The 24,857-nt window shown below is 38.1% G+C and overlaps 1 protein-coding gene and 1 long non-coding RNA gene across 15 annotated transcripts in view; one reads left to right on the top strand and one right to left on the bottom strand.

Annotated features, from left to right (window-relative positions):
- Positions 1-20,608, bottom strand: part of C15H21orf91 (chromosome 15 C21orf91 homolog) — a 55,975-nt gene extending 35,367 nt beyond the window's left edge. For 3 of the 8 annotated variants that reach the window (XM_072740919.1, XM_072740917.1, XM_072740915.1), the window contains exons 1-2: positions 20,488-20,608; positions 19,415-19,551 (exon numbers count right to left, since the gene is read on the bottom strand). In XM_072740919.1, the coding sequence (XP_072597020.1) occupies positions 19,415-19,541 (127 nt within the window). In that variant the 5' untranslated portion in view covers positions 19,542-19,551; positions 20,488-20,608. The remainder of the gene's footprint in view (positions 1-19,414; positions 19,552-20,487) is intronic. The other 5 variants (XM_072740920.1, XM_072740918.1, XM_072740914.1 and 2 more) reach the window with 4 other exon arrangements.
- The window catches only part of LOC112917666 (uncharacterized), a 162,379-nt gene that overhangs the window by 126,938 nt on the left and 10,584 nt on the right, over positions 1-24,857 (top strand). For all 7 annotated transcript variants that reach the window (XR_011997693.1, XR_011997691.1, XR_011997692.1 and 4 more), the window contains one exon: positions 22,697-22,731. This is a non-coding gene — a long non-coding RNA (uncharacterized lncRNA). The remainder of the gene's footprint in view (positions 1-22,696; positions 22,732-24,857) is intronic.

Raw genomic sequence — 24,857 nt, 5'->3', positions numbered from 1 at the left:
AGGGAGAGGGATAGCAGACTCTGAGCTGAGCACGGAGCCTGATGCAGGGCCTAATCTTATGATCCTGAGACCCCAACGTGAGCCAAAATCAAGAGTCGGATGGGATGGCCCAAGTGATTAAGCCACTCAGGCACCCCTCTACCTCCCAACTTTTAAATAGAGCTGAATTATGCCATTTCAATTTTTTTTTTTTTTTTTAAGATTTTATTCATTCATGAGAGACAGAGAGAGGCAGAGACACAGGCAGGGGGAAAAGCAGGCTCCATGCAGGGAGCCTGACGTGGGACTCGATCCCAGGACTCCAGGACCACACCCTGGGCCAAAGGCAGGTGCTCAACCACTGCTACACGGGCATCCCTCAGTTGGTTTTAAAAATACAGATTATAGGGATCCCTGGGTGGTGCAGCGGTTTGGCGCCTGCCTTTGGCCCAGGGCGCGATCCTGGAGACCCGGGATCGAATCCCACATCGGGCTCCCGGTGCATGGAGCCTGCTTCTCCCTCTGCCTGTGTCTCTGCCTCTCTCTCTCTCTGTGTGACTATCATAAATAAATAAAAATTAAAAAAAAAATACAGATTATAGAATACATTTTCAAATATGCATTTCTTAATACAGAATATTCATATATTTTTACAAATTCAAGCTATATTACTAAAGTGTTTTTATAATGAAGGTGAATAAGGGCGGGGGAGCTGAAAATTAATCCCTGCCAGAATTAACCAGTCTAAATCTGCTTAGCTTTGAAAACAGGGTAACTGGAGAGCCATTCTGGTGCTAGGTTTAAAAAAAAAAAAAAAAAGGTTTTATCTGACTCATCAGAAAAAATTACATTCTGCACTCATCCTGTGTTTTAGAAATTGAAGCCATAACAGTTTTATTAACCAAACTCCAAACTCTGGGCCTAATAGTAAGACAATGAAGTACTTGCACTTTAATGGTATTAAATCCGGTATAAAAGTGCTTGTATTAATTTGTTCTAAAATGATGTAACATGCTGAGTTTGCCAAAACCAGTGCTAAATGGGCTACTGGTTCTTTCCTAAGTAAGCTATATGAGTACACCTTCTGGATAATGATAATGTAATAAGCACATGGGAACAGCTGCTCTTAGGAGGTAAACTCAAAATATCTCACCATGTGTCTTCCACTGAGCACCAAAACTGAGCTTAAATGGACTCTCATACACATTCTATTTAGCCCTTTGCTATGTGTAGTGCAGTTATGTGTATTTTTTTAACCAGTTATTTTCTGATTAGGTAGGTCACATTTCCAGCAAAATTAAGATACATACAAACTCTCAAAGCTCTATTTGATAACACAGTGTATACCCTCAAAACTGCATAAATTAATGCAAAAGAAAGTTTACAAATCTCGCTTATTAGAATAAAAACATTGGAAGTTTTATTATATATATTTTAGAGATAAAAAGTAGCTTGTATGAATTATAGACCTATAAATAAATAGCTCCAATCTGATGTTTGAATCTAATACTACTGCTCTGGATAAAGAGCAGGTAGGCAGAGAGAAGCTGAACTTCTTACTTTATTAACTGGAAGATCTGCTGAAGAGAGCTGCCTTACTCTGCAGCCTCCCTTCAGTCTCACTGTCAACACATGGCTACAGCCAATCCCTGAAACAGTCAACCGTCTCGTTCTCAGCCCACTGCCACAACTCTAATCCATGGAGCAATGATTTAGTTGAATATCTAATATACATAGCAAATTACAAGTTTCTCCTTCTGTCTATAGGAGAGCAAATTCTTTGGCATATAAAAAGGATTCTAAATTATGCTACAGAAATCACTTTCTGCTGTTAAATTTTGTGGGATTTTGGTATTTATTTAGAAACTTCAAATACTATATTGATAAAAGATAAACATTATATGAAATGATGAATTTCGTGAGGTACCCAGAACTTCAACAGTGGGTCAATAGATTTCTATTTGAAGAATAATGTGGGCTTTTAAAGATTTTTCTTATCCAATGTTCCTTCTTAATAATTTGTGGAATATTTTCTTTCTCAAAAAATAATTTTTCTTTTAATTTTTACTTAAATTCCCAAATGAATGCTAGGGACCCAGATAAGAACATGATTACACATAAATAATATGAATATAAATAATCTTTTGAGATGAATAGCAAATTAGAGAACTACAATATTCAATTTACTGTGCAAATATATAAATGTAACATAAATTTTAGATTCTTTGAGACATTCAGGAGAAAATAAAAGACATGAAAAAAAAGTGTCACAGGCAAGAAGAGTTCTGAATATAGTAAACACTCTCATGTAGATAACCCATGGGCTCCTCAAACAAATCCTGCCTCAACAAAATGCCTCTTCCTCCTTTCTCAATACCAAAACCCAAACCCACTTCTCTTCCTGAGTCTGCCCCCCACCCCTAACTGCTCAAGGAAGAAACCTGGGTGTCCTCCTTGACAGCTCCTTCCGCTACCCATCCCAAATGTTTTGCTGTCTAGCAGTACAACATCCCAAATGCTGCTTCACCTGATCACCCCTCCCATGACACTGCTATCTCCTATCTTGTTCTTACTCTAAGAAGCTTCTTGTAACCAATATACCTGGGTTAGCTGGTCAGACCGGACTTCACAAGTGCATCTTTATTGGTCTTTACCTCTGACTCCAAGTTCTATGAGAAAGAGGACCACATCTATTTTACATGCATCCTTGGCATTATGCCTGGCACGTGGTAAGTACTCAAGAAAAAGTAGTTAAAACAAATAAAGGAAAATTTAAATTGTATTTTAAAAAACCCAAACAAAATTTATTACCAATTATCATTCAAGGTCTACTACAATGAACTTTTGCCCATCTTAGGCAAGGTAGTCAGGATGTACAGTTTTGCCAGGCTACTCAGAGGTTAATGAAAGAAAGCCATCCTCCAGTGAGGTTAGTCCTACATTTTGTTTAATGGGCTATTAGTCTGAAGAACTGATGAGTGGTGCTGCTACAGAAATGGCAATCTTGTGGCATCATTCAGTCTGTCAGGCAAAAACATGAACTTCTACTGAATTGCATAATTTTAATAAAATTTACATGCAGTGAATATATAAGAAGGCTGTTTATGTAAGCTGTAGTTCATTAATACCTTTAATTTCCTTAAGCTCTCTAAAAATTTAAAACTTTCAAAAAGTATACTAATATACACTAGTTCATATATTTAAAGAAATTACTTTTCAGTCGAGCAAAGAATGTGAGTAGCCCACTTAATTTGTATCTGCAATATATGTGCCATTTGATAAACTCTTGAAGTGATTTTGTTTTTTCCACTTCATCAGGTCAAATTATTATAAGAGAAACAACCACTGCTATTATCAGAGATCCTAGTGAGTTTCCCTACTGACTTTTCAATTTCAATTGTATTTACAAGTGTAAACAGCTTTGAGCACTAATTTGTTTCCTCAGCAGCTTTTGAAAGGGAATGAACCTAAATGCAATTCAAGGAGTTGATATTTTTGAGGAGCTGAGTTATAAGAAGTTTCCAAACCAGTTCAACAAAAATTGCATTACAACTTCCTTACTAATAAAAAAGTTGAAGGCAATGTAATTGACATCCTATTGCAAGAACTTCTTTAAAAACATACTTCAAAAATGTCCTTATAATTTTGTCACGAGGTCATTATTATTAGAGAACCAAGACCTTAATTGACAACCATAATTGCTTTTATTAAAGTATACTAGTTTCTGCTGGATAGAGGCCATTTAGAAATTTATATAGGCAGTATATTTCTATATGAACAGTGGTATTTTTAAAAAGTTAAGCTGTTTCTATTCAATAGTTTTCTTTCTTTTTTATCTTTTCCCACTTTCGTCCCTGATTTTGTTACACCATTCTCACATACTTTGAAAACCCTCCCACTAGCCCATCTGGCATGCTATCCCCATTTCTATTCTTTAAGTCCCTCTTTAAGATCAATTTACTTTTAAGAAAACTTGGTTAAACCCATAGAAGAGCAAAAACCACTCAAATATATATACATATATATATATTTTTTTGGTCTACCTACCACAGTGGCCCTTTTAAAAAAAGATATTTCCATGTTTTATATTTAACCTGCCTATCGTAGTAACATTTTTCCCCCTAATGATACTCTAAATGGCACTACAAAATAGGCACAAACCCATTATCATTTAATAAGTCCCATTATCCTTGGATTTTACCCCCAGCTTCTTGAAGAAGACCATATTTGTGATTTGGTGGTAATGAGGTAAGCTAAGCAATCCTTTCTTAATGGTCCACCAGCTGGTCTTGTCAAAGAGCACGCTTCTCAGCCGACTACACTGATGCTACATGGCTTTGTACTTCACAGTCTTAAATCCTATCATCTGATTGCCTTATGTATGCATACTCTGTCAATTAGACTTCCTTTTGCATTTGATTACTTATTTCATTTCCCAATCAAAGGAATGGCTTCATATGATTTGGTGCTCCACAAGCAAAGCAAATGTAATACAAGCAGTAGCTGGATAATATAAAGCTATAATACCCGTTATCACATCATTAGTAGACTGGACAGCCCTAAGAGAGCAAGCACTTCAAGTTTTACTTCAAACATAAAGCAGAACTGAAGAACTGGCAGTATTGGTTTTCCAAACTGTGGGTTTTTGTGTTCTTTCTTAATATTTAAATAAGGCAAGAAAATTTAGTTATGAATTTAAGTTCCAGGCTGTTAACATGTTGTGAAGAAATTTTAAGCATATTGCCTTCAAATATGACCAACATTTGTGCAACAATTCATGCAATGCTGCTTCAAAATCTTTTATACGGAGACTCACATTTTGCCCAGTTTAAAGAATTTTCCGAGAGTTAAGGTGTTTTTCTTTATATGATGATCTTATCTTGGTTGCTAACCGAAGGGAGAACAAGTACCTGCATGTTTATGTGCTGTTTATATTAAGAAGTAATTCTGAGCTGCTTTAAGTGTTAATTGTGAAAACCGGAGGGGAGCTAAACTTTGTTGTATTAAGACTAAAGGGATTAAGATGTTACTGCTTTGTGAGGATCAGATTCCCATTTCTGATAAAAGGAATAGAGAAAATGCTCTACAGGTAGAGGCAGCGCACCCACGACCATACTGCAGACAAGTTTTGTTTAGCCTACGAGTGTTTTAAAAGAAAAAATTATATCCACATATAATTTGGTTTCTCTTCAAAACCAAATCAGAAGATCTGGAAGCAAACCGGCCAGTCATGAGATGCAGCTACCATCTGAAAACAGGGCAAGTGCTCTTTAATTCAAAACAGTTCCTATCATTTCCTTCATGAGAGCGTAGGGCATACTGCAGCCTTGTTAGTTAGTGACACTCGTACTCTATCAAGACGACACAGTGATGTAGGTCTGAGCTACTTTGGTGTAAAAACTGCTTGTTGCAATGATGCGTTTCTCTTTTTTCCCCCAATGAGGCTTTGCTACCTAACTCGACCAGGCTGTTCTATATCTGATGAGCAAGCAGGAGCAGCCAAGCTAGGATTTAAGAGTTATTACCACTCTATCAATTGCCCATCACAGTCATTCAATGGGAGGATGCTCAGATTGTCTATCCTGTCATGAGACTAAAGGTAGGAAATTAGACCAAAGGCAGGAAGGCAAGGAGAGATCGCTGCAGCACCTGCCTCCTTCCCACACCCACAACAGGCTAGGGTTCTATTTTTATTGGTTGTCCTATGAGCCTTAGTGAATACTGCAGTAGTAACAGTGTCCTATTCCCTCTCACCCCATGCTAATGTAGGAGTCACTTAAGTGTGTGTCATATTCAAGTACCGAACATATTGTTTAAAAGTAACAGGTAATTGCTTATCTCTGCATTTAGCAGATGGAATTGCTGGCAACAGTAAGCCAATATACAGATGGGCTCAGCAACTTGCTTTTCCACATTTTGAGAATCATTGCCCTAAAGAAAGATATACCAACAGGTGGTCTTTAGACAGCAGATTGCAGCTTAGAGATGTTTATTCCATTATGAAGTTTTTGTGTGTGCTAAGAGAAGGATCAAGCAGTTAAACAGCTTAAACCAGTAAATGAATTATAAGGGCAAAATTTCAGTGAGCAAAGAGTTCAGAGAAATAATGTTAAAAGATAAACTGCAATCTCCAGTAACCAAGGAACTGAGGTTAGGTATTGAAAGATCTATAAAGTGCAAATGACTTGTTAAAAAGGGTGAATTTTACTTCTTCATTTTAACAGTTGGAACACTGGGGAAACACACCTACATAACAACTGTTTATTACTAACGGTATAAAAAAAATAACAATTCACGCTCAATTCTAGTCCTTAATTTAGCTACCTGTTTTTTAACGAGCAATGTCCAATAGAACTTGCGGTGATGATGGACTTGTTCTCTATCGTGCTATCCAATATGGTAGCCACTAGCCACCTGTAGCTATTAAGCATTTGAATGTAGCTGATTATGACCAAGGAACTAAAGTTTTAACCTTATCTAATTGTAATTAAATTTAATACCTACATTGTGGTGAGGCTACCAAATTGGACAGGGCTTTGTCCAGAGGTAATTAAGTAAAAGGGTACTTGGAATGAGTACATGGGTAGAAGCTACTACTCATGTTCTTACTGATGGTCTAATAGGGATACTAAGCTCACGGTAGTATACGACACAAAAAACTGTTTTTCTAATACGTTAAAATGTCAAATTTAGACTATAGTTTTTAAGTGGCACAAAGTTACATTATAAAAAGTTTTGTCAATAATCCAACTGACCCAAGTAAACACCTACTTGTTGCATTTTCCCCAAAAGAGCTTTAACTGAGTGTACTGATATTTATTCTAAAATTGCTTTTGTGCACAAAGCTGTCATAGATGACTCCTAAAAAGCTACTCAAATTAACTGTAGTATGATTGAGTTATCAGTTTTAAATATCTACTTATATGTGACACAAAGAGGCACTAATTTGCAGGAAAAAAAAAAAAACAAAAAAAAAAACCCCAACTTCCTAAAGATAAAGTTAAAAAGATATATGTTGCTTAAAAGAAAGACGGAAAAAACCCACCCTTATAGTAACTCCAGATGAATGGGGGCAAATCATTATGACAAAGTAAAATTACAGGTTCAAAAGCAAAAAATATGATAGGTATATGAATTCTTTGTCCTTTATCTCCTGAAACCTTGTCTGCCTGATTAAGGTTCTGAATGATTTATTTTCTTACAACTTAGAAAAACAAAATGAAAAGCTATCCTGCAGCTACTTTATTTATTTATTTATTTTTAAATTTTTATTTATTTATGATAGTCAAAGAGAGAGAGAGAGGCAGAGACACAGGCAGAGGGAGAAGCAGGCTCCATGCACTGGGAGCCTGATGTGGGATTCGATCCCGGGTCTCCAGGATCGTGCCCTGGGCCAAAGGCAGGCGCCAAACCGCTGCACCACCCAGGGATCCCCTGCAGCTACTTTAAAACCTGTTTGGCATCTCAACCTTCTGCATACATTTGAATCACAGTTCCTAAAATTCTAGTTTACTATTCCTTAAATAAATGCTAAATAGCAGTATCTAGTAGACATATACTAGCTAGTGAATTTGAAAGCATGTATAATTCACATACTACTCAAAGTAGTAAATGGTAAAAGTTCAGATTGATAGGAAACAATCATTACAATTCACTAACCATTTGATAAGAAAAACTAAAGCTTAAAAAAGCAATAATAATTGATGAATCATACTGCAATATGCTAAAATAGAAATATTGTGACTATAATTGCATCATAGTAATTCTAGAGTAGAAAGAACTAAACAAAGGAGAACTGACATACAATAAAATTTTCCCATTGTGAAACAAATAGTTTTTTTTAATTGGAAGATTACATGGTATTAATTCAGCAGTAATAGAAGCCATTAAAACAAATGATAGGACTGCAACTTGGGATTTCCTGATGTATAAGTCTACCTCTGGGAATTTAAACTACAATGAAATGGGGATTTAATCAGACATGCATAAAAGATGTACATATAAAGATGTTTTAGTACTGGTAAATTGCAAGGAAGCTAAACATTCATCAAAGGGATAGTGGCTAGATAAATTAGGGTACAATGGAACTCAATCTTAAGAAAAAGTGGTAGAATTTTACCTAACGTGAAAAAGATGTTCCTAATATAGTAAATGAAAAGGCTAATTATTAAGTGGTACAGCTTAATTTCATTTTTTAAACACGATTTACTATACGTGTGTGTACACGTAACATAATAGTCTACCTGCAGAAAATAATTTAGAAAAACATACCAAAGGTATCAAGAGATTGTTGGTAGATAGGTGGGACTATGAATCATAATATTCTTTTTTAAAGATTTATTTACTTGAGAGATAGCAAGAGAGAATGGGGGTGGGGGGGAGAGTGTACAAGTGCACACAAAGGGAGAGGGAGAAGCAGACTTACCATTGAGCAGGGAACACAATGCATGGCTTGATCCCAGGACCCTGAGACCCTGAGCTGAAGGCAGCCACTTAACTGACTGAGCCACCCAGGGGCCCCTGAATCTCAATACCGCTTCCTGTATTTTGACTTTTCTGTAATAGGCATAATTTGCTTTTTCAATGAAAAACATTTAAAACCATGCCTGTGAAGAGATACATTTTGGTTTGGGAAAGGCCATAGCATTCCTTAGTCCAAGACAAATTATGCTTTAAGTATTGTAGTGTGTGTTCCAATGGACTAAATGAAATAATAAAAACCAAGGTATTGAAATCATAAAAGATACATCCCTAAAATTCTCAAGTTTTTCCAAGACTGAATTTTCTTAGGCTCACAATGTATCTAGCAAGGAAAAGTATTTACCTTCAAGTGAAAGCAGTCCTGCCTCAAAGAAAATCTTAACCACATTATAGTTTTATCTGGCAGTCCTTGGTGAAGATCCAAAGACCCAAAGGATGTAAGGGAAGACACTGACAAGTAAACATAATTTTTATATTATGAATAAAAAACAAACTGTGGTTGAAAGGATTTACTGAGTAACAGAAAAGTTGTCATGGTAATTATTATTAACAATGCTAATGAGGAAGTAGAAAGAATACAAAAACTTTAAAATATTTTATACTATCCTCAATACTTAAAGATCATTAAGTATTTGTTGATAGAAATATAAAATATATTATATAAAATATAATATAAATATAAAATATAACATAAAATAGTATTTTATGTTAACTTTGAAATACTCCCCAATACCACTAAACTTTGTCAACATAGTAGATATTATTCTACCAGTTATCCTAAGTTTTAGATATTAAAAATGTCATTTAAATATATTTGTAGAACACTGTAGGGATTAAAAGGTGCTTTTATGGCCTATTAAATTTAATTGCCCTGTTATTACACAAGAAATGAACATTAAGTGTGAATTTTAACTAAGATAATACATGGAAAAATATATTGGTGACTGAATTTATACTTCATAAAGGCAAATAACCCCATAGCCTCTTCTAACATACTATACATTTAATTTATTCTATTGTCTTTTCTCTCCTCTCATGTAAATTTTGCGGTGGTGGGGATTTATGTTTGTTCTGCCCAATGTCTTATCCTCAGCTACTACAATTTCTGGCAGTTACTTAGTATTTACTGATAACTGTGCTTAAAAACTGCTATGAACCCAACCACATAGCTTTAATTATGATTTAGATTTTAATAGGTACACACAAATCATTATTCTGCCTTATTGGTACATGACTGAGACAGTAATGGCAAAAAGCTACCACAAATCAATACAGTAAATATTTGTATTTAAAATTATTTGTAAATAAACTGTTCTCTTATCACAAACTATAAATCCAAGGCTGTGTTTTAATGAGTTTATTCCCCTTATCAAAATCCTAACAGATGGTGTACCAAATTGGATCAGCATAATTTAAATCCATTCTAACTAGAGCTATATGTAATATCACATTTTGATAATTTTTCAGTGTTAGCCACTTTGGTTTCAATCGCTTACACTTTTTTTTATATATTACTACATTTGAAATTCACACTTAATTTCCTATATAATGTGGAGATTAAATTTAAGGTGCTGTAAAAGCACCTTCCAATTTCTAAAGTGCTATACAAATATAAAGATATGTTGTCCCTATATTATATTTAGTAATAAACACTGGAAAATTTTAAGTTTTATTAGAACAACAGAAGTACAGTATTTTTAAACATGTTCTAAATAATTTCTATAATATTCAATCGATGTAGTTTAAGTTCAATGCTTATTATCGTCTAAACTCAGAAACTAGAAAACTCACCTCAGAAACGGGTTTTTTCTAAAAGTGCCCCAGGCACTTATTGGGGCCAATGAGCAAAAGAACACGGTGTGCAATTCCAGGAATGGTGCTAACATTTTCACTTGTGTTTGCACTGACTGCCTCCACTTACCCAGAACCCAATTTCCTCTTGAGAGAAAAACTAATCAGGGTATGTTAACTCCATTACCTGGATGGTTGAGGACAGAGAACAGCCCCATTATGGGCTGACACCTGCATGATTCTGTAGCAAATGTCAGTCTACAGCTCATAGCTTATCCTTTCTGGGCAGAAATGGCAAGACAGTCACATGTGTGCCCCTTCTCTTCAATCATTACCAGTCCAATCCAAGAGTTCTAAAAACTGTATTTTCTTGACAGATTGTTTTTTGAGATTACATCCTATATGGATGGAGACAGCATGTCTCCACTCTCAGGTCATAACAAATGTGTATTTTCAGACACTACTCTGAACATGTATTAATCAAATAATATATGGGTAGAAATAATTTTTAAAAATTACATGTCTCTTGGGACCCAGATTTTGTTCCTTGCCTCAGTATTCACATTTATATAATTCATCTCTAACTTTGCCTAAAGTTATTTAATATCTCCTAGATTTTAGTAGTTGATGTAAGTTTTCTTTGGAGACAGAAATGATTTAGGAACTTAGTTTTTTAGAATTGGAGACCTTGGGTCTGAACTTGTAAGCTGTGCAATTTTGGACCAGTTACCTAGACTCTGCTCACTTTCCTTATTAATCAAACTGTGGTAACAAGTACAGTTATATTCAGAAATAAAACAATGCATGTCAAGTGCACAATACTTAACAAACAATACCCATTCATTTACAGAAGTCCCTTATCTAAAAGTGTAAATCTCTTTAGTATTTCCTGACAATTGAACTAGCCTCTCCCAACTTGAGAATGGTATTTCACTTCTTTCAGAGAACAGAGAAACCTATCTTTGTCTTCTTTCTTCACAGGCCAGTATTACTTTGCAAGTAATAGAAAAATTACCCCTTTATCTCTGGGTAGCTGATTTCTCTTTATCAACTTTCCAGTAATAGTTTTAGGTTATTTTAATCACAAAAATTATATCCCTTTACTGAGAATAGATAATTTGACCTACATATTAAAGATTTTCAACCTAGACTTATTTCCATATCTCATAAAACATTTTTCATCTTTGTCCATACAATGAGATGAAATAAAGTTAAACCAGAATGCCCATTTAAAATATTCTAACAAATCCTTTTTATTTATAATTATGATATTACTACTAAGATATTCTGGGCTGTATATTCTGCTTGTTTTCAACTTTAAATTACTGATTTAATGAGTACGTTTTTATCACTAATTTAAAAAGGGACTCAGGATCATCAAATGCCTCGGGGTCATCATGATGAGCACAAATCACTATGTTGGGGTGTCCAGAATAAGAGAAATGCAATGTATAAAATCAATCTAGAAACTCCCTTTCTAAACATAGCTCTGTTAAAAGTTCTTGCTGTTTGCGGAAAAATACTACGCTTGTATTTTATCCTCCTGACTGAAAAAGAACCAATTAGTATCACTGGCTACACTTTTTTTCAATATGATACAAAGTTCTACCGATAAGATTCATAAAACTTTTAGCAGACTCCAGAAAGATCTCATGAAATTCTGTAAAAAAGGCAGAAATACAGCAGAAAAGTTTCACTGTGAGCAAGTTTAAAGGAAAAGAAATGTAAAGAAAAGCAATATTCAAAAGTCTCCTTTAGACTGATTCACTCATCCAATATTATTATTCCTTGCCAGTCCTTGTGCTACTGATTACATACTACCAAAACAGACTAGAAAAGAAATCCATGCCCTCATGGAATTACAAATGGGGGGAGGGAAGCACATCAGACACACACACACCAAATAAACCATTATAAGAAGTGCTGTGAAGAGAGAAGGGGGGGGGTGCAGAGGGGAAAAGGGGGCAGTGAAAGGCAAGAAGTCTCCTTTGAGAAGTAAATTTTTAAGAATTAAGATACAAGTGGGTTCTCTCCGTAGAGATACCTTGCGTATATTTTAGCTAGGCATGTAAGTCTTTACCTTCTCCACACTTGACTGCCAACCCTGATATTTCTGGTACAGGGATGGAGGGGGAATTCGTTTATTTATTTATTCATTCATCATTCTGAAAAGAGATATGGATAGGGTTGGAATAATAGCTTAGATTTGGACATATAATCTGAAGTACTCATGGACTACACAAGTAAAGATGTCTAAAAATTAGTTGCTTGTGGATGTGTAGCTTGGGGGAAGAAGCAAGGAGGCAGGAATTACTTTGCTACTTTGCATTATATAAAAGGTTCCGAAAGCCCACAGAATGAGGGTGAAAAGCCTAGGATAGAGTATACCAACATTTAAAAAAACAGAAAAACAAAAACCTATAAAGATTATCAGGACTAATCAGAAACATTAGGAAAACCACTAAGTAAATGGTATCATTATACAGGTGCTGATCTACAATTTGAGCTCTTAAAATATGACGAAGGTCAGAGAAATGTTCGTTTCCCAGTGGTATAACAGCTCTGACATGAGACCTGATCTGAATCCCTTCTGTGTCGCTTATTATCAATGTGACTTTAAGGCACTTTTACTTGACCTCAGAGCCTTCATTTCGCTACATATAAATGGCACCACTACCACTTAACCTCTTAGTCCTGATGGGAGGGCTCTGTTAGCTACGGTAAATGCTTGATTATACTTAAAAAAATCAGTTGGCAAAGTGAGGCTTTCCAACCTTCCTAGGCATTTCTACAGGCACTTTAGCTATACATTGTGTCACTAAATGGGAGAAAAATAAATATTTATCATTTCCTATTTAAAACTTAGATGGGCATATACCTCTAGCTGCACTGACAGACTAGTAATACCCATAAGTAATTTGCCCAAGTTCTCCCAGTTAGTAAATGGGAATTTGCATCCAGACAGTCTGGCTCTGGAGTGTCTGCCCCCCCCCCCCCCCCCCCGGACTTTTTGGACCTTTGGAGCACATCATTGGAACCTGTGCTCTTAATCACTATGCTTCAGTTACTCTGCTGCTTTCTCTTGAGCATCAAGAACAAACAAATCTGAGCTCCGCTGCTTATTCTGCCAAGTACTCTTCTTGGAACAAATGGCAACGACTGGAGTTCGGCCTTTTGAATTTGATCCTGGCACACTGAACTCAAGATTAAGAAATACAAATATGAAATTGCTCTTCCTGGTCATATCTGAGAACCAGTATGACACAGAAACTTACGTATCTTGCCAAGGACAGCCCACTAGTCTGGGCAGGGTCAAGATGCAAGGCCAGGTCTGAGTCTAGGGCCCACAGGCTTAATCAATAGAGCAGAACTGGAGCAGTGGCAGATGTGTCCAGCTGTAGAAAAGCAATCTTCCCTTAAAGGTATGAGGGGGCAGCCTGGGGGGCTCAGCGGTTTAGCGCTGCCTTCAGCCCAGGGCGTGATCCTGGAGACCCGGGATCGAGTCCCATGTTGGGCTCCCTGCATGGAGCTTGCTTCTCCCTCTGCCTGTGTCTCTGCCTCTCTCTCTCTGTGTCTCCCATGAATAAAATCTTAAAAATAAATACATAAATGTATGAGGAAGGTGGAATTACCATATTAGTCTATCATGAAGAGAATCCAGGAGAAAGGAGGAAGAGTTTTTCCAAGTTTACAATCTCTAACTTGCTTAATCACACAAGTTTCTGACAGGATAGAAAGTTGGGAGGGGTCTCTTTAAGAACAGTTGCATTAATCATTACATTATATACTTGGATAGGTCAGAAACTTTAAAATTCTTAACGGCTTTCAGTCAAGAAGTCCACATGTGATCCGGCTACATGCCTATCCTCAGAATACAACCCTTCATTTTGCTAAAATCCCTTCTAGTTCTAATTCCAGGATTAGAAGAATCATCAGAGCTTACTTGTTGGTATTAGCTATAGCTCAAATAGTTTGTCTTCAACGTGGAATGACCTTTAATTACTAGAAAGGCCTTCCTGTGGCTGATTTTGCTTGGTGCCTACTCAATATCCTTTGTCCCTCTTTTTGTAAACACTGATTTTGTTTGGAGCATCTTCTCTTAAAGGGCAATGAAATGTGCAAGAAACTATTAGGTGGGAATTCAGGAAAAACTCCTTACAGATGACCTTGAAGATGGTTAAGTATGTGGTAAGAAGGTGAAATAGAAAAATAGAAACAGCTTGAGCCCTTCTGATCATGGAGCTATCACACCAACTCCAGATTCAAGTTCTTTTTATATGGGAGATATAAAGATCCATTTTATTTTACTTCACCATTATTATCTGGATTTCCTGTTCTGTCCAACCAGATCTCATTCCTAATGGATATATCTTCCCAACCAAAATCTGTGTATGATCTAAGCTTTAAATTCATCCTAGACTGTAGAATTAGAAAACTTCTCAAAGTTAAAAAGGGAAAGTGGGCAGTAACTAAAAGCTACCATAATTGGAACAGGGATAACTCTGTGAACCTGGCTCCTCATAAATGGGTTGCCAGTTAAAGTCACAAATCTGCACTAGATGTTATTAACCTAGATTCAATTATTTTTCTTTTAAAATATTCTATAAACTTATCACCAGTGAAACCCACTTGCCACTTCCATCCCTCCCTACTTCTGTCCAAATAATAAGGTTTTACTGTTACAGCCATTTAAAAAGTATTCAGGTTTATTTAAAGTGTCATTAAAAAGGCAGTTAAGAAAAAAAATTAACCTTGTGTATTTATATATTTTTATATATTTTTAAGTTTATATATTTAAGTATATCAAAGATAACCAAGTTAAAGTTCAGAAGTCACATTAAGTTTTAAGAGTACTCCCTCCGTTAACACCAATGTACGACGTTGGCAATTATTTGAAACAACAGAAAGAGGCAAATGCCAGATTCAGTTTATATATATATATATATATATATATATATACTCTCTCCCTATTACAAGGAGTCCTTTTACTTAAGTGGAAAGATGCTAGTATGTCAGAAGCAGGACAGAGGAAAAGCCTTTGACAGACTTTGAGTAGCAAATAACCAGTCTCAACACCCAAACCAAATCAGGATTTAATACTGAGATTCAAACTGCTCCCTGATTATTAACCATGTGTACACTGTTTTGGTCAAAAAACAGAATCAAAGAAGAATGAGATCAAAAGCAAGCACTGAGTTCACCAAGTGCCTCAACCAAGAGAAAACACCTATAGACTTTTCTTGCTGAAAAGATTACCAAGGATCTGAATTTTGGACTGGCTTCTAGAAAAGTTCCTAGAAAGTTCAACAAAATCAGGGGGAGAATGAAGACCGAGATGCACTAGTAAGCTTTAGTAATGCTTACTAATCAACCGTCAAGTTAGACTAAAACTTTGCTTGTCATAAGAGGAACCGATTCAGTCTTCTAAAAAAAATTTCTCTCTACAGGAAAAAAAGGAAGTCAATTATTAGAGGAAGGTAGGCATGCTCTAAGCATTATTTGCACGGTATTTTGGCACAAAATGAAAACAGACAGTATATAGTAACAGATCAGAGTCCTGGATCTTTGTCCTTTCTGGTTTCATTTCTGACTGTGTTACCTTTTACAACTAAGCTTCATTACTGTCTCCTGACTGCTCTGGGCTACCTTCCTCCCAGCTTCAATAGCTTAGGGAAAAGTAATTATTTCGTCACTAACTGTAGAAATTTTACCATAATGAACTATGATGCATATTAGAATATCTGATCATACATGCATAAAAGTTTATAATGTTTTATGGCCAAGGATATGGGCCATGAATATTAGGAAGTTTATGCATCTGTCTTCCAATCCATAGGCAAGCTATTCTAATGGTGAATTACAGGTACAAAAAAAAAAAATCAATTTTACGAGCATTTCAAAAGAACTGAATCCTCAAAGTGCATTTCTTAGTCCTTGAAATATACAGGGAAGTATACAAAATGTAGGTAGTATTTCCTTTTAATTACTGTAAAGCTACAGAAAAAAGGCAATTTAGAACCATGCTCAGAATACGAAATCTGACAAGATTTGGCTGCCTTTTGTTAGTTCTTTCTTCTTTTGTTTTCATTTTGTAAATATATGCATGTACACAGCTTTTAGACGAGGCTATTTAATTAGACCAGTTTTGATTTGACCTAATTAGCAACCTGTATACTAACCCCAAATATCTAAAATATTTTTATTTACTACAAATGTGTGGACTCAAAATTAGGTAAATTGTTTTTTCTTTTTTCTTTTTTTTGGTAAATTGTTATTATTCCTCAAGGGAATTTAACTGCTCTCAGCACAGAAAATAGAAGGATTTAGAGCAAATTTAGCAATTAGTAAACTAAGAAAACAGGTAAGAGCAACATTACCTCATACTACAAAAAGTCATACCAAACTAGTAAACTTAAATGTCATGTTTTTAAAAGTTCCTCTTACATCTTTTGTGTGTGTGTGTGTGTGTGTGTGTGTGTGTGTGTGGTCCTCTTACATTCTAACATTTATTGATTGGCATTGTGCTAACAGCTTTGTAGGGGAAAGAAACTTTAATATTGACACAAGTAAGAATATGCCTTGTTAATTTTTTAGGTCTATGATTGCTTTATTATCACATTTTTTTTCCCCATTGACTTTAAAAAACCTGTATACTAATACAAAAGCCAAAATTTGGTGGAATTCAGAATTCTCATTCCCCTCCCTTTTCTCCTACAATAATCTTATGACATTAAATTAAAATGGTTAGAATAGACTAGCTTGTCGCTGCAGTAAATATAAAAATGTATATATTTGGGAGAATGGACACCAAATAGAGATGAAAATTTAATTCTAAAATAATTTTTCTTTATGAAGGTTTAATTCGATTTTAAAATCTAAAATCTCAAGTGTACACAGTGCATAAAATGAAACAGTTCTAATTAAAATTGACAACTGTCGGGATCCCTGGGTGGCGCAGTGGTTTGGCGCCTGCCTTTGGCCCAGGGCACGATCCTGGAGACCCGGGATCGAATCCCACATCGGGCTCCCGGTGCGTGGAGCCTGCTTCTCCCTCTGCCTGTGTCTCTGCCTCTCTCTCTCTCTCTCTGTGACTATCATAAATAAATTAAAAAAAAAAAAATTAAAAAAAAAATAAAATAAAATTGACAACTGTCCTTTAAGTTAAACAAGTATTATTTCAACAGCATATGACTTATGTTTATATATTAAGATAGATATTATCAGGGGCACTTGAGTGGCTTAGTGGGTTAAGTGTGACTTGATTTCTGCTCAGGTCATGATCTCAGTCCTGAGATGGAACCAGCACTCAGCAGATGAGCTTGAGATTCTCTCTCTCCCTCTTCCTTCTGCTCCTCCTGCACTTTCCCACTCCCTGCTTGAGTATGCGCTCTATCTGGCTTTTTAAAAAATAGATATTATCAGAAATGAAATATTTACAAAAGTGGTACCTGAGTAATATTTGTATGTTCTCTGTGTAATGACAGAAAACCAGTTAAAAGGCGTATTTTAAAAAGGCTAGAAAAGCAATTATGGAAGTTTAGCGTTTCTGTGGAAAAATTCTATCACAGCATGATCACCACTAATGATGATTTTAGTATAAAGCACTGGTTAGGTAAAGTTGGCTGATCCAATAGCAGGGATAGCTAATGAAGATTCAGGAAAATGGGTTTCTAAGATTAGCTGTATCAAATAAAATAACTACTGACAATAGATGAGCAAAATTAAGGTCCTATATACTGGAAAGAGATCACCAGACTTCAAACCCCAGCATGTCAATTATTGCTATGTGACTTCAAAATAGGCTTCTTAGGTCTCAAGGTTAGGTTCCATTACCTTTAAAATGCTAACAGAAGCCATCCCAGAGCTATTCTTAGCTAAATAAGGTAATCCATGCAAAGTACTTAGTACAGTGTACCCAACAACAGTTATTGCCACTAGAGCAACCTTGAACAAACGGTCCTACTATTTGGTCCCCAGTTTCCTTCAAAGTAAAATACAGGTTTGGGCTGGATCACTTCTAATGCCTCTGCTCATCCAAAATTACAATCTACTATGTAGAAGAATTAATACAAGCCAACTCTATTTTCAAAGAATATAAATTTAGATCTTTCACTGTAGCATGATTAAGGACATGGTAACTCAAATCTATAAAAGAATCATATTTTTTAAGTGAGCTCTTTTAAATCAGTTATAATCACCCCACTTATTAAAACCAAAACTATAAATATTCTATTTATCCCCAAGAAATCCTTGATCTTCCATCAATTAAAATGTTCGGCAACTGCAGTTCTTCCAGAGAAAAAAATGGCAAAACTTTCATTACCAAAACTATCTTAAATGGAAAATGAGTATCATATAATTATAATTTTTTATTACAAGAATATAAGATTTTTTAGTTTGAGTCCTAAGTTTTTGTTTTTTTTTTAAATCAAGGTTTTACCATAACATCAAGATTAAAGAAACATATCCCACATGTTTCTTGGGGGTAAACAATTAATGGTCATACACACATTAACTGTACATCAATCCAAATAGTACACGATAACATTTTTTTTTAATATTTGGAGAACTCTTTTTCTTATGCTTTCAGAGATACTATTAAGAAATGTAAAAAACCTTTTTTTGGTTTTTAGAAATTATTAAAAGTGTGTGTGGTCACTGGAAAGAAATCATGTAAAAATCTAAAAATGTTTTTCCAGATAAGACTCTGGACTCTTCCAGGGAAGAGTTTCTGGTTCACCTCAGTCAGGTACCAGCCTGGAAGACCAAAGGATTTAAATTACATTTGCTCATCAACATAAATGTTTGGTTATGTTCTTAATACAAAAAGAACAAAAGCATCCACAGAGGTCTGTTAAACGTGACAACTTAATAAGGTCTCAAACCAGAAGAGGCGTTTACCAGTCGATACTCATACTTTGTTTTTATATTAGCAAAAGTGGGGTTAGTGCTGGGGAGTTCAAAAAAGGAAAAAGATTTAAGTTCACAGTTGTGAGAACTTCAGCTTCGTTTCCATACATCCTTATCTTTCACGGGTCTTCACGCACCATACTGGGCGCAATTTCCAATCATTCAAGACATTTTATTTTACCTTGTACCTAGTTCAGCGGAAGTCGTTTGTGTCAAGTTCATGCCATAAAATGAACCTATACCGTGTCCTTACCCTCAATGTTCAGCTCAAAACAAACGTGGCAGAAGGAGAGCGTTTCTTTGTCTGTTCCCAGTTTACAAACGCTGCAGATGTTGTCATCGTTCAAATCAATGTTCACAAACTGCTCCTCTCCGTTCATAGTGCCCCTGCTAAGAAACAGAGAGGGAGGGTCAGGCCGCTTCAAGAATCCTGACCGCGAGCTAAGGACGAGGCACTTCTGGGAGGAGGAGGCTGATAATCCCCAGCCGCAGACGCGTCCTGCAAGCACCGCCACGCTGGTACCTCGAGGTCACACTTGGACCGAGTCAACACACAAACTAGCAAAACTCAGAGCCTCGCCAGAGCTGTCACTACGCCCAAGCGCCCTTTCTGATGCCGTGTTTCATGGGGCGGAGAAGGGGGCCTGAAGGAAAGCAGGTGCGGGGTCCCGCTCGGCCCCGGCCGGGCCCGGCCCCGACCCCGGCCCCGACCCCGGCCCCGGCCCCGGCCCCGGCGGCTCAGCGGCGCTGCCGGGGGTCCTTCAACCTACTTAACGCTCTTAAGTGCAGGAAACCTGTTCGGGACCCGGCTTTGCTAACTTCATCGTGGGAACCCTTAGGTGCGTCCCGCTAGCTCGACGGACCAGGCCTCCTACCGGAGCAGCGGCAGGAAGACACACGTGGAGGCGCGAACACGCGGGGACGACGTCCCGGGCGCCCACAGCGCCCACAGCGCCCACAGCGCCCGCAGGCAGGCCGGGCAGCGAGGGCTCCCCGTGCGGCTCGGCCGGGGCCGGGGCCGGGGGTCCGCGCCGGGCCGCGAGGCGCCTCGGGGTCCGCTCGCCCCGGGCTTCCTCCCCGCAGGAGGCCGGCGTCCGAGGGCCGAGGCAGCCGCGCAGCCCGGGACTCCGCGCCTCGGGGCCGGGCGCCCGGTCCACATCCGGCGTTGGCGGCGCGCACCCGCCGCTCGGGATGCCCGGACCCGGGACCGTGTCTCCGTCCGTCGGGGCGCCCCGCGCGGAACCGGGCGAAGGGGCTCGGGGCTCGGGGCGGCGGCGCGGGCGGGCCGGGGACCGGGGACCGGGGACCGGGGCGCGAGGGCTTTACCGTCGGCTCCGCGCGCCGCAGCAGCCGTTCCGCGCGGCTCGGGCTCCTCCACTATTGTTTCCGGCAGCAGCGGGGGCGGCCGCGGCCGAGGCGGCAGCCCGCGCCTGGCCCCGCCCCTCCCGCCGGTGCCATCCCGCCGAGGCCGCGGGGGGGAGGCGCGGGCAGGCGCAGAGCTGCGCGCGGGCCGGGCGGCCGGGGCACCCCCGTCGCCGCCCGCACCCGCGCCGCGGCCTCGGCTGGGACCCCCTCGGGATTCCGCGCCTCCCGGCCCGACCTCTTACGGTTCTCTGCAACGTGGCAGCCCGCGCGCGCCCCTCCGCGAGGCAAGTCGGTGGAGGAGTCCGTGGCCACCTCCCCCTGGAGCGTAGTGGAAACTACTGCCCGCGGGTGGGGGCCGCAGGGGGCGGGGGCAGAAAGGTGACGAGGGGGTGGGAGAAGGGGACGGAGACGCGTGGGTAGGATTTCCTTTGAAATCCGTAGAACTGAAGCAGTAGCATCACTGAACGTCGAGTTAGGCTCAATAAGGGAAAAGTTCCCATTTCAGGTTTCATGATTTAGGGACAATTTTGAAAACAGGAGCGGACTTTTTAGATGGGGCTCCCCTCCCCTATAATATGGTCCAGTCCTTGCTCGCCCGCAGGGATAATCCCAGATACCCCCCCCCCCCCCCCCCCCCCGCCGCCCCGCATCCCCCGCTTTTATTTTTAGGTCCCGCCCTGTTCTCAAAGTCTGTGGTACTTGCAATCTTTTGCCCACTTGGCTTGACAAGTTCAGCCATCCTTTTTTTTTTTTTTTTTTTTTTTAAGGTTATAGTTCATGCAATACTTTCACTTACGTTTTCTGTTGGAGTCATCACGACCGCCTAGAGGGGAGAAACAGGAACTATTCCCTCCTTTTGCAGCCTAGGAATGACTCACTCGGATTGTGGTCGAATAGAAACAGAATCGGGACTTGAACCCAAGGCTGCTGATGCAAAATCACTGTTATTGTCAAGAGCATCCTAAGCACCTGTAACTGGTTGCATGCACTGGTAGGAAGCGGGCTGGGTTGTCGGTGTGCATGTACCTGATGGTAGGAATGCTCTGGGAAATTTCTAGACCAAGATTGTCACCGGGATACGAACCATTGATGCCTCAGAAAAGTGATCCAGGTTCTTGCTGCTTCAAGTGCACAGTACATGAACCGGCAACAGCAACATCCCCTGGTGTTGCGTTACGAATGCAGAATCTCAGCTCTTACACGAGACTTCCTGAGTCAAAACTTGCGTTTAAACAAGATCTTTAGGGGATTTCCTATGCACGCTGAAGTTTGAGAAGCATTAATTGGAACAGAATAGTCTGCATTGGTGTCTGTTTGAATTTCTCAGTCTAGATAAGTATAACTAAAATGTCTTGCATCACGGATTCTACACATCTTTTCAATAAAATGCTCTGTAAAATCACTCGTGCTTTCCTTGTAGTAAAAACAAATTCTTTTCAATTCTGAGTTTTCTCTTTTTTTGTGGCATTTTGCCCTGTTAACTCTCCTTAAAACTCCCGACCCTTGTTAAATCTTTTTTTTTTTAAATTTTTAAAATTTATTTATGATAGTCATCACACAGAGAGAGAGAGGCAGAGACACAGGCAGAGGGAGAAGCAGGCTCCATGCACCGGGAGGCCGACGTGGGATTCGATCCAGGGTCTCCAGGATCAGGCCCTGGGCGGAAGGCAGGCGCCAAACCGCTGCGCCACCCAGGGATCCCCCAACCCTTGTTGTTATTGTTGTTCTGCAAGTCAACAAATCCAGTCCTGATTTACAGAAATAAGATTTTTACATTTTAAAAGTACAATCGGTGAATTTTGACGAGTGTATAAACTGTGTAACAACCACCCCAGTCATTTTATTGAGCATTTCCACAATCCGAAAATTCCCTTATGGCTCTCTGCAGTCAACCCATCTAATTTATATCACTAAAGGCAAGTTTTGCTTCCCCTAGTACTTTGTATACATGGAATTAAGTGGTATGTATTCTTTTGTGATGGACTGCTTTCATTCAGCATGTTTTTGAGATTCATGGTGATGTTTTGCAGTAGTTCGTTTTTATTATTGAGTAATATTGCACAATTTGTTACTCCCATGTGTTGTTTCTAGTTTTGGGACTATTATTGTAAAGCTGTTATGAATATTCATTTATAAGTCTTTTTGTGTACTCATGTTTTCTTTCTTGCAGGTAAATATCTAGGAATGGAATTGCTGAGTCATATGGTAAGTGCATATTCACTTTTAAAAGAAATTGCCAAAATGCTTTCCCAAGCAGTTATACTATTTTATGCAGTTAGTACTGTTATATCTTCTTGATGAATTAACCCTTTTGTCACTATGCAATTTTTCTTTTTATCTCTGGTAATAGTTCTTCTGAAATCTACTTTCTCTGATATCAATATAGCCACACCTGATTTCTCATGATGAGTGTTGCCACGTGTATCTTTTCTTCTCTATTTATTTTCACCTCCCTTGTCTTTTAATTGTATCTTGCTTTTTAATGCAGTCTGACAATCTCTGTCTTTTAATTGGTGTGTTCGATCCATTTATGTTTAATGTAATTATTGATATATTGGGTTAAGTCTACCATTTTGCTATTTGTTTTCTATTTGTCCTATATGCTCTTTGTTCCTTTTACCTTTCTGCAGGGCTTCTTAGGTTAGTTGAGGTTTTTTTTTTTTTTTTGTTATTCTGTTTAGTATTTTGTCTCCTCATTTTATCTCCTCTATTAGCTATATTTTATGTATGTATGTATGGATATATTTATGTATTTGGGGACTGGAAAACATCTACGGTTTAGTAGATTCATCTTTAACTTGTCACAATCTACCTGAAGTAAAATTATGCCACTTTATGTAAAATGTAAAAGGCTTACAAATACATTTTTTTCTTAATAAGCTGTGTTTTAAATAAATTGAATAAGAGAATAAAATAACTTTTATATTTACCCACATATTTACTAATTTCAGTGTTCTTCATTCTTTTGGTTATATCCCATTACATTTTACTAGTATCATTTTCTTTTACCCAGAGAACTATCTTTATCATTTTTTTAAAGATTTATTTATTTATTTATGATAGACATAGAGAGAGAGAGAGAGAGGCAGAGACACAGGCGGAGGGAGAAGCAGGCTCATGCAGGGAGCCCCACGCGGGACTCAATCCCAGGACTCCAGGATTGCGCCCTGGGCCAAAGGCAGGCGCCAAACCGCTGAGCCACCCAGGGATCCCCATACTACCTTTATCATTTTTTGTAGTGTTGCTTTGTTGGTAACAATTTCTTTCATCTCTCATTTGTCTGGGAATGTTTTTATTTTACCTCAGTTTTGAAGGAATCATTATGTATATATAGAATTCTAGGAAGATAGATTATTGTTCTTCAGCCTTTTAAAGATGTTCTGTGTTCCCTAGCATTGTATTGTTTCTTATGAGAAGTCAGCAGTACTTCTTAATTTTTGTGTGTATACTGTGTTCCCCGCACCTTGCCCTGTCTGCTTAAAATTTCCTCTTGATTGCCTCAGTCACTTTGATTATGATGTGTCTTGGTTGGGTTTCTTGTGTTTATCCTGCATGAGGCTTCTTTAATATGGGATTGATATTTTTTAGCAAAAGTAGAAAAAGAATTGTTTAACCTTCTCCTGTATTTTGGGATTGCAATTATGTATATGTTAGATTGATTGGTATTATCCCAGAGATCACTAAGGCTCTGGTTATTTTATTCATCAACATTTTCTCTCTGTACTTCTGTTTTTACAGTTTCTTTTGACAAATCTCCAAGTTTACTGGCTGTTTTTTCTTCAGGTCTAACTTATGCTTATCCGGTGAAAATTTCATTTCAGATAATGCATTTTCAACAACAACAACAACAAAAATACTGTTTAGTACTCTCTGTTTAGTTTACATTTATTTCCTCAATGTCTTTATGTTTTTTCTTTAAAACATTGGTTATATTTTTAATAACTTTTAAAATCCTTATTTCCTAGTTTTATTGTTTCTGTCACTGCTGCTTATTCATATTAATAGATTTTGGGGGCAGCTGGCTGGCTCATTCAGAAGATCATTTGACTCTTGATTATAGAGTAGTGAATTTGAGCCCCACCTTGAGTATAGAGATTACTAAAAAATAAAATAAAATGAAAAAATATATATTAACATATTTCTCCCCCTCCTGGATGTAAGTTATATTTTCCTGCACTATATCTGGAATGCCTTAATTGGATGCTAAACATTGTAAATGAGACATTGTTGAATGCAGTAGGTAGAATGGATACCCAAAGATGTTCACACCCTAATCCCTGCAGCGTATGAATACATATGTAACATGGTAAAAGGGATTTTGCAGATATAAT

This window comes from Vulpes vulpes, chromosome 15 (genome assembly GCF_048418805.1).
Source record: "Vulpes vulpes isolate BD-2025 chromosome 15, VulVul3, whole genome shotgun sequence".
In the NCBI taxonomy this organism is placed as follows: domain Eukaryota; kingdom Metazoa; phylum Chordata; class Mammalia; order Carnivora; family Canidae; genus Vulpes; species Vulpes vulpes.
Note: the sequence above shows the minus strand (reverse complement) of the source record. Positions and strands in the feature narration are given on the sequence as shown.